At 39.7% G+C, this 15,425-nt stretch overlaps 1 protein-coding gene across 1 annotated transcript in view; it reads right to left on the bottom strand.

Moving 5' to 3' along the window:
- Positions 1 to 14,079: 14,079 nt before the first annotated feature.
- LOC135095686 (nose resistant to fluoxetine protein 6-like) overlaps positions 14,080 to 15,425 on the bottom strand; it is a 55,911-nt gene continuing 54,565 nt past the window's right edge. Inside the window, exons 16-17 of the mRNA XM_063996694.1 lie at positions 15,197 to 15,305; positions 14,080 to 14,683 (exon numbers count right to left, since the gene is read on the bottom strand). Of these exons, the coding sequence (XP_063852764.1) occupies positions 14,496 to 14,683; positions 15,197 to 15,305 (297 nt within the window). The 3' untranslated portion in view covers positions 14,080 to 14,495. The remainder of the gene's footprint in view (positions 14,684 to 15,196; positions 15,306 to 15,425) is intronic.

Raw genomic sequence — 15,425 nt, 5'->3', positions numbered from 1 at the left:
CGAGTGTTTAGGCCAGCGAGGGCATGGAAAACATCATTATGAAGAATTTTAATAGGTAGGATGAAGTAGTCAGAGGGTGAAGGAGAGGGAGAAACATGCCCTGAATCGTCCAAGGTAGAGTTTTCAGCAAAGGTTTGAGCGAAGAGTTCAGCTTTAGAAATAGATGTGATAGCAGTGGTGCCATCTGGTTGAAATAAAGGTGGGAAAGAAGAAGCAAAGTTATTGGAGATATTTTTGGGTAGATGCTAGAAGTCACAAGGGGAGTTAGATCTTAAAAGATTTTGACACTTTCTGTTAATGAAGGAGTTTTTGGCTAGTTGGAGAACAGACTTGGCATGGTTCCGGGCAGAAATATAAAGTGCATGAGATTCTGGTGATGAAAGGCTTAAGTAACTTTTGTGGGCCACCTTTTTATCATGTATAGCACGAGAACAAGCTGTGTTGAACCAAGGTTTGGAAGGTTTAAGTCCAGAAAAAAAGTGAGGAATGTACGCCTCCATGCCAGACACTATCACCTCTGTTATGTGCTCAGCACACAAAGACGGGTCTCTGACATGGAAGCAGTAATCATTCCAAGCAAAATCAGCAAAATACCTTCTCAGGTCCCCCCAGCTAGCAGAGGCAAAACATCAGAGGCAGCTTCACTTAGGGGGATCCTGAGGAAGGATTGGAGCGATAGGACAAGATACAGATATGAGATTGTGGTCGGAGGAGCCCAATGGAGAAGAAAGGGTGACAGCATTAGCAGAAGGATTAGAGGTCAGGAAAAGGGCAAGAATGTTGGGTGTATCTCCAAGACGGTCAGGAATAGAAATAGGGTGTTGCATCAATTGCTCTAGGTCGTGGAAGATAGCAAAGCTGAAGGCTAGTTCACCAAGATGGTCAGTGAAGGGAGAGGAAAGCCAAAGCTGGTGGTGAACATTGAAGTCTCCAAGAATGGAGATCTCTGGAAAAGGGAAGAGAGTTGGAATGTGCTCCGCTTTGGAAGTTAAGTAGTCAGAGAATTTGTTATAGTCACAGGAGTTAGGTGAGAGATATACAGCACAGATAAATTTAGTTTGAGAGTGACTCTGTAGTCGTAGCCGGATGGTGGAAAACTCGGAAGATTCAAGAGCGTGGGCACGAGAGCATATCTGCATCCTCCTTGAAATACGAATATTCAGTGGGATGTCTGGTGCAGGAGACAGTAGGCACCTGCCGAAACGATAATTACTCCCATTGAGATCTTAAGCACTGGATCAGGGGGTGCTGTGAACATATCATTAAACCCAGCTGTGACCTCACTGAACGTTTCAATTTGTGTCTCACAACACAAGAAGGGAGTCACAGCCTGCCCTCTAAAAACAACTCTCTTCCTTCACACAAAACTACAAATACTTAATATAACACACACCTTTCACTCAAAAATTCAAAATTATCATGGTGACTCCTACACCAACCTTCGAGTCACCATCTGGGTAGGGGACCACAAATGTCCCCAGGTCGAACTGCTCTTCTGATAACGACCCTAAGTGTCTTGACAACCGCCCTCAACTTTTTATTCATTAACTTCTGCAACATTCGCGGTCTAAGGTCTAATTTTCAATCTGTAGAACACCACCTCTCCTCTTCTAAACCTCATCTTCTTTTCCTCACTGAAGCTCAGGTGTCTGAGGCAACTGACAGTAGCCCCTTTCCTGTTTCCTCCTACTTTCTCTATCCTCATTTTCGATCCAAAGCTGGATGTTGCGTTTATGTGCGCAACGACTTAACCTGCTCTCGTGCCCACGCTCTTGAATCTTCCGAGTTTTCCACCATCTGGCTATGACTACAGAGTCATTCTCAAACTAAATTTATCTGTGCTGTATACCTCTCACCTAACTGCTCTGACTATAAGAAATTCCTTGACTACTTAACTTCCAAAGTGGAGCACATTCTGATCCTCTTCCCTTTTGCAGAGATCTTCATTCTTGGAGACTTCAATATTCACCACCAGCTTTGGCTTTCCTCTCCCTTCACTGACCATCCTGGTGAACTAGCCTTCAACTTTGCTATCCTCCACGACCTAGAGCAATTGGCGCAACACCCTACTCGTATTCCTGACCGTCTTGGAGATACACCCAACATTCTTGACCTTTTCTTGACCTCTTTATCCTTCTGCTTATGCTGTCACTCTCTCTTCTCTGTTGGGCTCCTCCGATCACAATCTCATATCTGTATCTTGTCCTATCGCTCCAATACCTCCTCAGGATCCCCCTAAGCGAAGGTGCCTCTGCTAGCTGGGGGGACCTGAGAAGGTATTTTGCTGATTTTCCTTGGAATGATTACTGCTTCCGTGTCAGAGACCCGTCTTTGTGTGCTGAGCGCATAACAGAGGTGATAGTGCCTGGCATGGAGGCGTACATTCCTCACTCTTTTTCTCCAAACCTTAGTTTAACACAGCTTGTTCTCATGCTGTACATGACAGAGAGGTGGCCTACAAAAGGTACTTAAGCCTTCCATCACCAGGATCTCATGCACTTTATATTTCTGCCAGGAACCATGCCAAGTCTGTTCTCCAATTAGCCAAAAACTCCTTCATTAATAGAAAGTGTCAAAATCTTTCAAGATCTAACTCCCCTCGTGACTTCTGGCATCTACCCAAAAATATCTCCAATAACTTTGCTTCTTCTTCTTTCCCTCCTTTATTTCAACCAGATGGCACTACTGCTATCACATCTATCTCTAAAGCTGAACTCTGCTGAAAACTCTACCTTTGACGATTCAGGGCCTGCTTCTCTCTCTCCCCCACCCTCTGACTACTTCATGCTACCTATTGCAATTCTTCGCAATGATGTTTTCCATGCCCTCGCTGGCCTAAACCTTCGGAAGGCTCATGGACCTGATGGGGTCCCTCCTATTATTCTCCGAAACTGTGCCTCCATGCTTGTACCTTGCCTAGTTAAACTCTTTTAACTATGTTTGTTAACATCTACTTTTCCTTCTTGCTGGAAGTTTGCCTATATTTAGCCTGATCTTAAAAAAGGGTAACCGCTCTAATCCCACAAACTACCGTCTTGTTGCTTTAATCTCCTGCCTATCTAAAGTTTTTGAATCTATCCTCAACAGGAAGATTCTTAAACATCTATCACTTCACAACCTTCTATCTGATCATCAGTATGCCTTCTGTCAAGGCCGCTCTACTGGTGATCTTCTGACTTTCCTTACTGAGTCTTGGTTATCCTCTTTTAGAAATTTTGGTGAAACATTTGCTGTTGCCTTGTATATACCAAAAGCTTTCGATATAGTCTGGCACAAAGCTTTGACTTCCCAACTACCCTCCTACAGCTTCTATCCTTCTCTCTGTAACTTCATCTCAAGTTTCCTCTTTGACCGTTCTATTGCTGCTGTGATAGACGGTCACTGTTCTTCTCCCAAGTCTATTAACAGTGGTGTTCCTCAGGGTTCTGTCCTGTCACCCACACTCTTCTTATTATTCATCAACGACCTTGTAAAGCAAATTTCTTGTCCTATCCACTCCTACGCTGATGATACCACCCTGCCCTTTTCCACGTCTTTTCATAGACGTCCAGCTCTTCAGGAAGTGAACATTTCACGCAGGTAAGCCACAAAACGCATGACTTTTGATTTTTCCAAAATTTCTGATTGGGGCAGAGCAAACTTGGTATTGTTCAATACCTCAAAAACTCAATTCCTCCATCTATCAACTCAACACAACCTTCCAGACAACTATCCCCTTTTCTTCAATGACACTCAACTGTCCCCCTCTTCTACACTAAACATCCTCGGTCTGTCCTTTACTTATAATCTAAACTGGAAACTTCACATCTCATCTCTAGGTAAAACAGCTCCTATGAAGATAGGTGTTCTGAGAACTCTACGCCAATTTTTCTCATCCCCCCCAAGTTACTAGCTCTGTACAAGGGCCTTATCCGTCCATGTATGGAGTATGTTTCACTTGTCTTGGGGGGATTTCACTCATACCGCTCTTCTAGACATGGTGGAATCAAAAGCTTTTCTTCTCATCAACTCCTCTCCTCTAACTGACTGTCTTCAGCCTGTCTCTCATCGCCGCAATGTTGCATCTCTAGCTGTCTTCTACCCTCTTTTTGTCATGCTAACTGCTCTTCTGATTTTGCTAACTGCATGCCTCCCCTCCTCCCACGGCCTTGCTGCACAAGACTTTCTTCTTTCTCCCATTCCTATTCTGTCCACCTCTCCAATGCAAGAGTTAACCAGTATTCTCAATCATTCATCTCTTTCTTTGGTAAACTCTGGAACTCCCTGCCAGATTCTATATTTCTACTTTCCTATGACTTGAATTCCTTCAAAAGGGAGGTTTCAAGACACTTATCCTTCAGTTTTTGACTACCGCTTTGGACCCTTTTATGGGACTGGCATCTCAGTGTTTCATTTTTTATTGGATTTTTGTTGCCCTTGACCGGTGTCTCTCCTACATAAAAAAAAAAAAAAGAATATTTAAAAAATGCTGTTATTGTGATTCCGACGCAGTTTCTGTGATAATATGGATAAAATCTTACGTAACCCAGCCTATAACTAAACCTAACCTAACATAACGTAACTCAATCTAACCTGGGAGGGTCATAATAACCCACCAGAGGCCTCGTCTGCATCAAATCAGCTGATTAACGAGGCATAAATCGGGGTTTGCTCCCTCCCTCTCTCTCTCTCTCTCTCTCTCTCTCTCTCTCTCTCTCTCTCTCTCTCTCTCTCTCTCTCTCTCTCTCTGTCTAATTCACGGAGGGAGAGAGAGAGAGAGAGAGAGAGAGAGAGAGAGAGAGAGAGAGAGAGAGAGAGAGAGAGAGAGAGAGAGACGTTTCGCTCCCGCTCCACTGGTAACATTGCATATATAGCAAACAACTGAGAGCTCAAGACGCGCGGCGGCGGGACGTAAACCACCAAAGACAGTCAACATTCCTGGCAGTCAGCCACGCCAATTTGGTGGAAGACTGAAATCAGCAAAACCTTGAATGAACAACATTCACAATATTACTACTGCCAATATTATCTACAGTGTCATAGTCACAAAAAAAAACAAATTATATGGGCAGCTGTTAGGCGTTCCGCTGTGTGAAGGTAAAACCAGCTTTTCAAGACAGATCTCAAAATGAGTAGCAAAAACCAGCATCAGTTAGGGAAATTTTTCCCAATGTGCCGTCAGCTTAATCAATGTAATTGAAAAATTCTTACTTTTTCCCAGGGCTCGCTTCTTCCCCCTGGGAATTACCGTCACCATCCTCAGGAGGTGACGGTAATTGAGGTTAAGGACCACTGGTTTAAATGGCCTAAAATTCACCGAAACTCTTCTGCCTAAATCCACGAAGCCAATTATGTGAGTTGATTGCCATAATTTTTTGACACCTTGCCTCACGGGTAATGACTAAATCTTAGTTATGAAAAGATTCAAAGAAATAATGTTTTGAGAAGAATTTCATTACGTTTTCAGTTATTTTCCTTGAGCTTCTGTTTTAGATGGTCTAAATTTCTTTATGAATTTCTTTATCATATGATCTACGTATTTTTTGTAATTTTTAATGTATTGGTGCTTTAGTCCTATGTAAACATTATAAACAAATTTACCTAAGTCACTTTACTTCCATTTTCCTTCGACAAATACTACTTTCCACGTGAAAAAAAAACATGAAAGTTTTTGTCCTTCTGTTATGAAGTTATAAACAAATAAACTGTGAATTATTGTGAAAAAATAAGAAAAGACAGTTATTTTTCAATGTCCCGATAAAATGAATCAGGTAGTTTGTTTATGAAGGTGACGATATGATAAATTACATGTTACCTTACCTTCATGTGAGTATGGAAATTTGAAGAGTCCGTGGAATGTTACCACTAACAACCTTGTCACAGTGCTTGCATTTCAGTTTCACTTGAGTAGCAGGATCTGCCTTGGAGCTGCCATGAAAGTGGTCCAGTATTGGTTTCCCCATGATGATCTAGAGATGTACTTGTTGAAGAGTGGAGTGGAGTGATGAGTCTACCAGATGTCTGCCTTAAATAAGCCATCAGCTTGTTGTTTGCCTTATGGAGCCAGCAGCATATATTATTATTATTATTATTATTATTATTATTATTATTATTATTATTATTATTATTATTATTATTTTATTGACCACAACAAAACCATACAACAAAACCATCAACATAACGAACGATAAGTGACATTCTAAAAGAGATACAACAAACGTGCTATTGGTCCATCACAAAAGACTAGAAATATGATTGTATGTGATAAAACTAGAAATATTAAGGCATAAAAACTTCAAAGTGTCACAATTAACAAAATATTGATAAACTTAAAATGCAAAAGAAAACGGATAACGACATACGAAATTATTAAGATTAATCAAAGACACTGTTAATAGTACAATATAATAAATAAAACCAAATTTATACCTCTAATAATGAAATACATTAACATACTTTTCAAAAATTAATAATAATAAATGAACTTATGTGCATTATCTGAAAGTCTATTATTCTCATGTAATAGTATACACAAAGCTGATGGATATAATTCAAGCTTAGCTAAACATAAAATTCGAAAATCTCAGTTAACAAAACAAAACCAGGTCTATACCTCCAACGATAAAATACAACAAAATACCTAAAAAAAAAAAAAAAAAAATACTAATAATAAATATACATGTACAAATGTATTGGGTAATACAGTACTACAACACACACACACACACACACACACACACACGATGACAGTTCCACGATTGATACACACATTACAGTGATTACACAGACAACATGTTTCATGTGTAACCCTGTGGCTGTGCACTCCCACACCAGCCAGGCGGTAATAATTTTTACCAGTACTGCATTTCAAGTCTGCTGAAACATGTATAGGCCTTGTGTGCATTTGACTGATACTCGTATTTCATGGGAGACAAACAAGTAAAAACATGAGATGGTGCTAAGCTTTCAAAACATACTTGGACTTGAAAGCGAAGTGCTTCATGGAAATTACAAATAAATAATCACAATAATCACATTTTAATCATTGAATATCAAGAAAAATATGATTATGATTTGATTATGACTACACGAGTTATCTACTTCTTGATTATGATTTGATTATGATTACGTAATCAAAACAATGAATTATAATTTTTTTATTAGTAATCATGATCATGCCCACGTCTGCTCTGCTGTACATCCTTCCAACATGGGCTTAAGGTTATACTCACAAGAAGAAGAAGAAGAAAAAAAATGTACAAGGTTATGGTATAATACTTGGTAATTAAAGATAACATATGTACAATGTCCATAACTGACAATGTTCAGCCAAGTATATATTTTGTTTAGATAATAATCCACTAGTAAAATGACTGTCTCTTATAATGTATTATTTAATAAAATGCTTTGGTGTGGTAATATGTACCTTACATATATGGATAGCATGTTATAGAGTTATTTAAAAAATTTAAATAATAATTTCATAGTAAGAAATATCTCCACATTCATTTCCGGTACTTAATACATGATTGGCGCGCTCTCATACTTGCTTCATGTTGCTCCATTTCCTCTTAAGCTATATTGACTAACCCAAAAACTCTTTCTCTATCATTTGACCTATACATCTAAGAAATATTTCCTCCAAGTTACAAATAAATCGCTTCAGAACTTTTCACACAACTACCACTTCATGAAAAAAAAAAAGTTTCAGAAATCGCTGGTAAACTTTTCAGTCATTGGTTCACAGTAGTATATGCCTTCTATATATATATATATATATATATATATATATATATATATATATATATATATATATATATATATATATATATATATATATATATATATATATATATATATATATATATATATATATATATATATATATATATATATATATATATATATATATATATATATATATATATATATATATATATATATATATATATATATATATATATCATTTTTTTTCTTTATGTAGGAAGGACACTGGCCAAGGGCAACAAAAATCTAATAAAAAAAATGCCCACTGAAATGCCAGTCCCATAAAAGGGTCAAAGCAGTGGTAAAAAATTAAAGGATAAGTGTCTTGAAACCTCCCTCTTGAAGGAATTCAAGTCATAGGAAGGTGGAAATACAGAAGCAGGCAGGGAGTTCCAGAGTTTACCAGAGAAAGGGATGAATGATTGAGAATACTGGTTAACTCTTGCGTTAGAGAGATGGACAGAATAGGGGTGAGAGAAAGAAGAAAGTCTTGTGCAGCGAGGCCGCGAAAGGAGGGGAGGCATGCAGTTAGCAAGATCAGAAGAGCAATTAGCATAAAAACAGCGGTAGAAGACAGCTAGATATGCAACATTGCGGCGGTGAGAGAGAGGCTGAAGACAGTCAGTTAGAGGAGAGGAGTTGATGAGACGAAAAGCTTTTGATTCCACCCTGTCTAGAAGAGCAGTATGAGTGGAACCTCCCCAGACATGTGAAGCATACTCGTACTCCATACATGGACGGATAAGGCTCTTGTACAGAGCTAGCAGCTGGGGTGGTGAGAAAAACTGGCGGAGACGCCTCAGAATACCTAACTTCATAGAAGATCTTTTAGCTAGAGATGAGATATGAAGTTTCCAGTTCAGATTATAAGTAAAGGACAGACCGAGGATGTTCAGTGTAGAAGAGAGGGACAGTTGAGTGTCATTGAAGAAGAGGGGATAGTTGTCTGGAAGGTTGTGTCGAGTTGATAGATGGAGGAATTGAGTTTTTGAGGCATTGAACAATACTAAGTTTGCTGCAATAGAACGGTCAAAAAGGAAACTTGAGATGAAGTTACAGAGAGAAGGATAGAAACCGTAGGAGGGTAGTTGGGAAGTCAAAGCTTTGTGCCAGACTCTATCAAAAGCTTTTGATATGTCCAAGGCAACAGCAAAAGTTTCACCAAAATCTCTAAGAGGACGACCAAGACTCAGTAAGGAAAGCCAGAAGATCACCAGTAGAGCGGCCTTGACGGAACCCATACTGGCGATCAGATAGAAGGTTGTGAAGTGATAGATGTTTAAGAATCTTCCTGTTGAGGATAGATTCAAAAACTTTAGATAAGCAGGAAATTAAAGCAATAGGACGGTAGTTTGAGGGATTAGAACGGTCACCCTTTTTAGGAACAGGTTGAATGTAGGCAAACTTCCAGCAAGAAGGAAAGGTAGATGTTGGCAGACAGAGCTGAAAGAGTTTGACTAGGCAAGGTGCAAGCACGGAGGCACAGTTTCGGAGAACAATAGGAGGGACCCCATCAGGCCCATAAGCCTTCCGAAGGTTTAGGCCAGCGAGGGCATGGAAAACATCATTGCGAAGAATTTTAATAGGTGGCATGAAGTAGTCAGAGGGTGGAGGAGAGGGAGGAACAAGCCCTGAATCGTTCAAGGTAGAGTTTTTAGCAAAGGTTTGAGCAAAGAGTTCAGCTTTAGAAATAGATGTGATAGCAGTGGTGCCATCTGGTTGAAATAGAGGAGGGAAAGAAGAAGAAGCAAAGTTATTGGAGATATTTTTGGCTAGATGCCAAAAATCACGAGGGGAGTTAGATCTTGAAAGGTTTTGACATTTTCTGTTAATGAAGGAGTTTTTGGCTAGTTGGAGAACAGACTTGGCATGGTTCCGGGCAGAAATATAAAGTGCATGAGATTCTGGTGATGGAAGGCTTAAGTACCTTTTGTGGGCCACCTCTCTATCATGTATAGCACGAGAACAAGCTGTGTTAAACCAAGGTTTAGAAGGTTAAGGACGAGAAAAAGAGTGAGGAATGTACGCCTCCATGCCAGACACTATCACCTCTGTTATGCACTCAGCAGACAAAGACAGGTCTCTGACACGGAAGCAGTAGTCATTCCAAGGAAAATCAGCAAAATACCTCCTCAGGTCCCCCTAACTAGCAGAAGCAAAACGCCAGAGGCACCTTCGCTTAGGGGGATCCTGAGGAGGGATTGGAGTGATAGGACAAGATAAAGATATGAGATTGTGATCGGAGGAGCCCAACGGAGAAGAAAGGGTGACAGCATAAGCAGAAGGATTAGAGGTTAGGAAAAGGTCAAGAATGTTGGGCGTATCTCCAAGACGGTCAGGAATACGAGTAGGGTGTTGCACCAATTGCTCTAGGTCATGGAGGATAGCAAAGTTGTAGGCTAGTTCACCAGGATGGTCAGTGAAGGGAGAGGAAAGCCAAAGCTGGTGGTGAACATTGAAGTCTCCAAGAATGGAGATCTCTGCAAAAGGGAAGAGGGTCAGAATGTGCTCCACTTTGGAAGTTAAGCAGTCAAAGAATTTCTTATAATCAGAGGAGTTAGGTGAGAGGTATACAGCACAGATAAATTTAGTATGAGAGTGACTCTGTAGTCGTAACCAGATGGTGGAAAACTCGGAAGATTCAAGAGCGTGGGCACGAGAGCAGGTTAAGTCATTGCGTACATAAACGCAGCATCCACCTTTGGATCGAAAATGAGGATAGAGAAAGTAGGAGGGAACAGAAAAGGGGCTACTGTCAGTTGCCTCAGACACCTGAATTTCAGTGAGGAAAAGAAGATGAGGTTTAGAAGAGGAGAGGTGGTGTTCTACAGATTGAAAATTAGATCTTAGACCGCGAATGTTGCAGAAGTTAATGAAGAAAAAGTTGAGGGGGGTGTCAAGACACTTAGGGTCGTCGACAGAAAGGCAGTCCGACCTGGGGACATTTATGGTCCCCTCCCCAGATGGGGACTCCGAGGCTGGTGTAGGAGTCGCCATGATGATTTTAAAATTTTTGAGTGAAGGGTGTGTGTGTTATTAGGTGCTTGTAGTTTTGTGTGGAGGAAGAGAGTTGTCTTTAGAGGGCAGGCTGTGATTGCCCCCTTGTGTTGTGAGACACAAAGGGAAATGTTCAGTGAGGTCACAGCTGGGTTTAATGATAAGTTCACAGCATCCCCTGAACAGTGCTTTAGACCTCATTGCGAGTGATTGGGAGTGATGGGAGTAATTATCGTTTCGGCAGTAGACACCTGCCGAAACGATTATTACTCCCAGTGAGGTCTAAAGCACTGTTCAGGAGATGCTGTGAACTTATCATTAAACCCAGCTGTGACCTCACTGAACATTTCCCTTTGTATATATATATATATATATATATATATATATATATATATATATATATATATATATATATATATATATATATATATATATATATATATATATATATATATATATATATATATATATATATATATATATATATATATATATATATATATATATATATATATATATATATATATTTTTTTTTTATCCTCATATTGCTTCTCAATCATTATCCATATAACACTTATAGATGATGACATCAATTGTCCCCAAAGCGAAAAAGAAAAAAAAAAAAAGAATAAACAAGTTTATTAAGACATGGAATTTGGGGCCTCCGGATTTTGGTAGTCAGTGTTGCCTCTGTCTCTTTTTCTGACGGATTATTAATCACTGTTACCTCTTCCTTCTTTTCTGCATCTTTACAAGTAGTGATCTACCTCACTACTTGTGATCATCAGGATGATACTTCATAGAGAAGGGATTTAGTTTAACGAGCAGAGGGTGCATTACCTTTCTCTCCTTACAAATCCTTCCCACTATCCCTCCTAATACTCGTAAATCAGCACACCCCATCTCATACCTCATGACCTCTTCATATCTCTTTTCCTCTTTCTCCAATCTTTTTTTTTTTTGCCTTCTCTCTTCCTTATTCTTCTCTATCTTCTCACTGTTTCTTACCTCATCCTTCTTTGATGTCATGAATTTACCACAATCCCCAAGAAGAGGCATGGTGGCAGTTAGACAGCAACAGGTGGCGGCAGTGTGAAGGCAGGAAACGTATTTTCTTGAGCTGGTGATGGTGGCTGTTCTGTCTTTTTGCCAGCTTTGAGAACTCAGATGCATTGCAGGTGTCTACTCCACTTTGAAAGAAAAGCCATTATGTCGGGAAATGCAGTGGAAAAAAAAAAATCTCTAAATGCGGCAGGGGGTTCAAGTGGCTATGCATGCGTACTTCTCAGAGAGCAGTGTGGAGGCAACTGAATGTTATCGAGTACTTGCATCCCTCTCTCTATGATGACAGATGCTGTATAACACCAACTAAAGTGTTACTGCAGGGAAAGGTATAGAAGCATAAGGACGAAAGTAGCAAGTGACAGGCTGCCCAGTTGCAGGGTGGGTGGGGAGAGGGGTTGGCGGGGCTTCAGCCATTTGAACAGACATTAAACTTGGCTGATGGTTTTAAAGGCGTTTCACGTGTGATTATTAAGGGCCAGGGGAATAATTTTAGCCACATCTAAAAAAAAAAAAAAAAAAAAAAAAACGTTCTTGATCATTTTCTTGTGAGTATACCCTTAACTGGTAGTCTGCTCACATAGGGTCTCGCTGCACCACCCAGCCCCTTTCATGTCAACAGGTCACCCGAGCTGGCGACCTGCACAAGGCTTTTGTTCTCATTTAATCCATAGGTCAGCATCTTTTCGGCGTAATCATCCCCCCTACCACACTTACAGCATCTCTCCTTTTCCTCTCGTCTTCTCTTATCTTCACTACTTCCTCTCTCTCTCTCTCTCTTTTGGTGGTAACAATAAATTAATTAAAACAACTGGTTAAGAAAGTTTAGGGAAAGACATAGAATAGGTACATAAAACATAGAGAGAGAGAGAGAGAGAGAGAGAGAGAGAGAGAGAGAGAGAGAGAGAGAGAGAGAGAGAGAGAGAGAGAGAGAGAGAGAGAGAGAGCGACAAAGAAAAGAGGAAAAAAGTAAGAGAACAACACAAGTAATTTACACCAGGAAATAAAAACAATTATGAAGATTAAGGAATTAAAAGAAAAAAAAGAATAAATAAAAGAAAAAAAAACAAAGGCGTGAGAAATTCAAGAGATTAATAAACGAGAAAAAAGTAGAAAGAGAAATACGAAACCAAGAAGGGTATAAAAAAAAAAGAGGAAGAGAAAAACAGACATATATAAAAGCAAACAAGAGCAACCAAATGCTATACGTAGAGAGAAGAGGAAGAAATTATACATTTTCTGTCTTTTAATGTATTTTAGCATAAAAAAAAATAAGTCTTAAGAAAGCGTTAACCTTCACACCTAAATTGGTTGAGAAGGGTGACAATGAATCCTCCCTGCTCTGCCTGGTGGCCGGGAGCCTGACAAGGACAGTCAGTCGTGAGAGCAGAAAGCTGTGGCCCTCCAAGCTCCGAGATGCTTCTCCACAACACCGTGTGTACTCTTGACTCTCTGTGACCAGTAGGGCAGGGTTGAGAATAGTGGATGTCCACGTGGGCCGCTAGCCGGTGGGTAATATGGGTCTGCTTCCAGTGGTGGCTGGGCAGAGAGAGAAGCCGTGGCATCACTTCCCTCCCGCTTTTCTTGTGGCCATTACATGGTGTCTTTCATATTTTCTTTTTTCTCTCTCGATCGTTTTCTACAAATTTGTTTGTCTTCCTTTTCCTTCGCTACCCTACCTATTCCTAGCGCTCCTTGGCCTGTTTCCATTGAAACCACACAAATAACATAGCCATAGATCAGGCTTAGAAAAACCGTGTTTAAATAGCCCAACTCTGCTTTTTTTGGGTTTTATTGTTTTTTTTTTTTAGTTTTACTTATTTTATATATATATATATATATATATATATATATATATATATATATATATATATATATATATATATATATATATATATATATATATATATAGTAATAACAATATTTATATTCTTCCAAATCCTTTTTGGCCAATTGGGTGGTGGCCGTCACACAGCAGGGAGCTCTCAGTCTTGTCACTTATCGTACTCACCAACCTTGCTTGTCCTTTAAATAACTTGACCTCACCAAAACTTGCTAATCACCTACTCTGCCCTTGCTTCTTCACCCTCTCTCTCTCTCTCTCTCTCTCTCTCTCTCTCTCTCTCTCTCTCTCTCTCTCTCTCTCTCTCTTTCTCTATGTTATTATTATTATTATTATTATTATTATTATTATTATTATTATTATTATTATTATTACTGTTAAAAAAATGCATCAAGACTGATAACTCGGGCAGTATGGAAATAAAGTCACAATGAGAAAAAGTAATATTTTTCATGATGTTCATAACAATTGAATCCACAGGATAATCTGAGACACTCTCATGACCTCAGTAATAGATTTTCCAGGAAAAATCATAGTTGGTCATGGATATGTACAGCCTCATTGTAGAATTTGGTAATTAGAGCATATTTAGTTACAACTTAACAATATGAGGCATTTCATGGCCATTGTGGTGGCACACAGGCGTCGACAACAGAGGGGGATTCCCCGTGGCTGACTGGATTCCATCCAGCGGTCAGAAAGGCCGCTGACGACGACGACTTTAGACGACTATAACAGTACTACTAGTAGTAGTTGTAGTAGTAGTAGTAGTAGTAGTATTAGAAGTAGTACATAATGGTAGTAGTAATAGCTTCCTTCACTTCCTCGCCATTTCCCTACCCACACATTAGCTTCCCTTCACCACTTCCTCCACAGTGAACACAGGGTTAGAGAAGCCTACTCCACTGGTGGTGGTGGTGGTGGTGGTGGTGGTGCCCTCCTTTGCCCTCTCACCATCAGGGAAGGCAGGGTTGACAGGGGGTGGTGGGGCAGCTTTCTCTTCACTGGGTGGTGCAGGCCGCGGTGTGTTGTGATCTGTGGGCAGTGTGTGGTCAGGGAGACTTGTGCCAACCAACAAATTAAGAACAAGGGTTCCATAAAAAAGGAAGGAAAAATAAATAAAATAAAATAAAACACAACCACTTAATCCTATCTTGTCCAAAAATAAATCATTATATAAAAACTCACCATGCCTGACCAACAACGTAAAAAAGAAAATTTGCTCCCACAAACAACACGAATAAAACACACACACACACACACACACACACACACACACACACACACACACACAAAGACAAACTTAACTTTATCTTGTTCAAACACAAACAATGCACAAAGACAAACTTCACACTAAACAAATCCTAATTAGACAAGTTTCATTGTAAAAAGTTTTTTTTTTTTTTTAAATGTAACAACACAAACTTCACCGTAAAAAAAAAAAGAAAAAAGGACTTTGACCAAGAAAAATGAATAAAAAATAAGACAAACTTAGCCCTATCTTGTCCAAGCACAAAAGAAAAAAAAAAAAAAAAAGAAAAGACTCACTGGGCCTAAGTAGCATTCGCTCGAGGCCCACCACAGGAGACTCAGTCAGCAGGGACAGCAGCAGGGACAGCGGCAGCGTTAGCACCACCGCCCCCACCGTGGAGGTGATCTGCGGGGCAACAATGAGGTGAGGTGAAGGGAGGTGAGGTTAGGAAACAGACATTATTATTATTATTATTATTATTATTATTATTAGTAGTAGTAGTAGTCTATCTATATAGCAGGCCAG

The sequence above is a fragment of the Scylla paramamosain genome, unplaced genomic scaffold (assembly GCF_035594125.1).
Source record: "Scylla paramamosain isolate STU-SP2022 unplaced genomic scaffold, ASM3559412v1 Contig1, whole genome shotgun sequence".
Lineage (NCBI taxonomy): Eukaryota > Metazoa > Arthropoda > Malacostraca > Decapoda > Portunidae > Scylla > Scylla paramamosain.
This window is presented reverse-complemented; position numbering and strand designations above follow the sequence as displayed.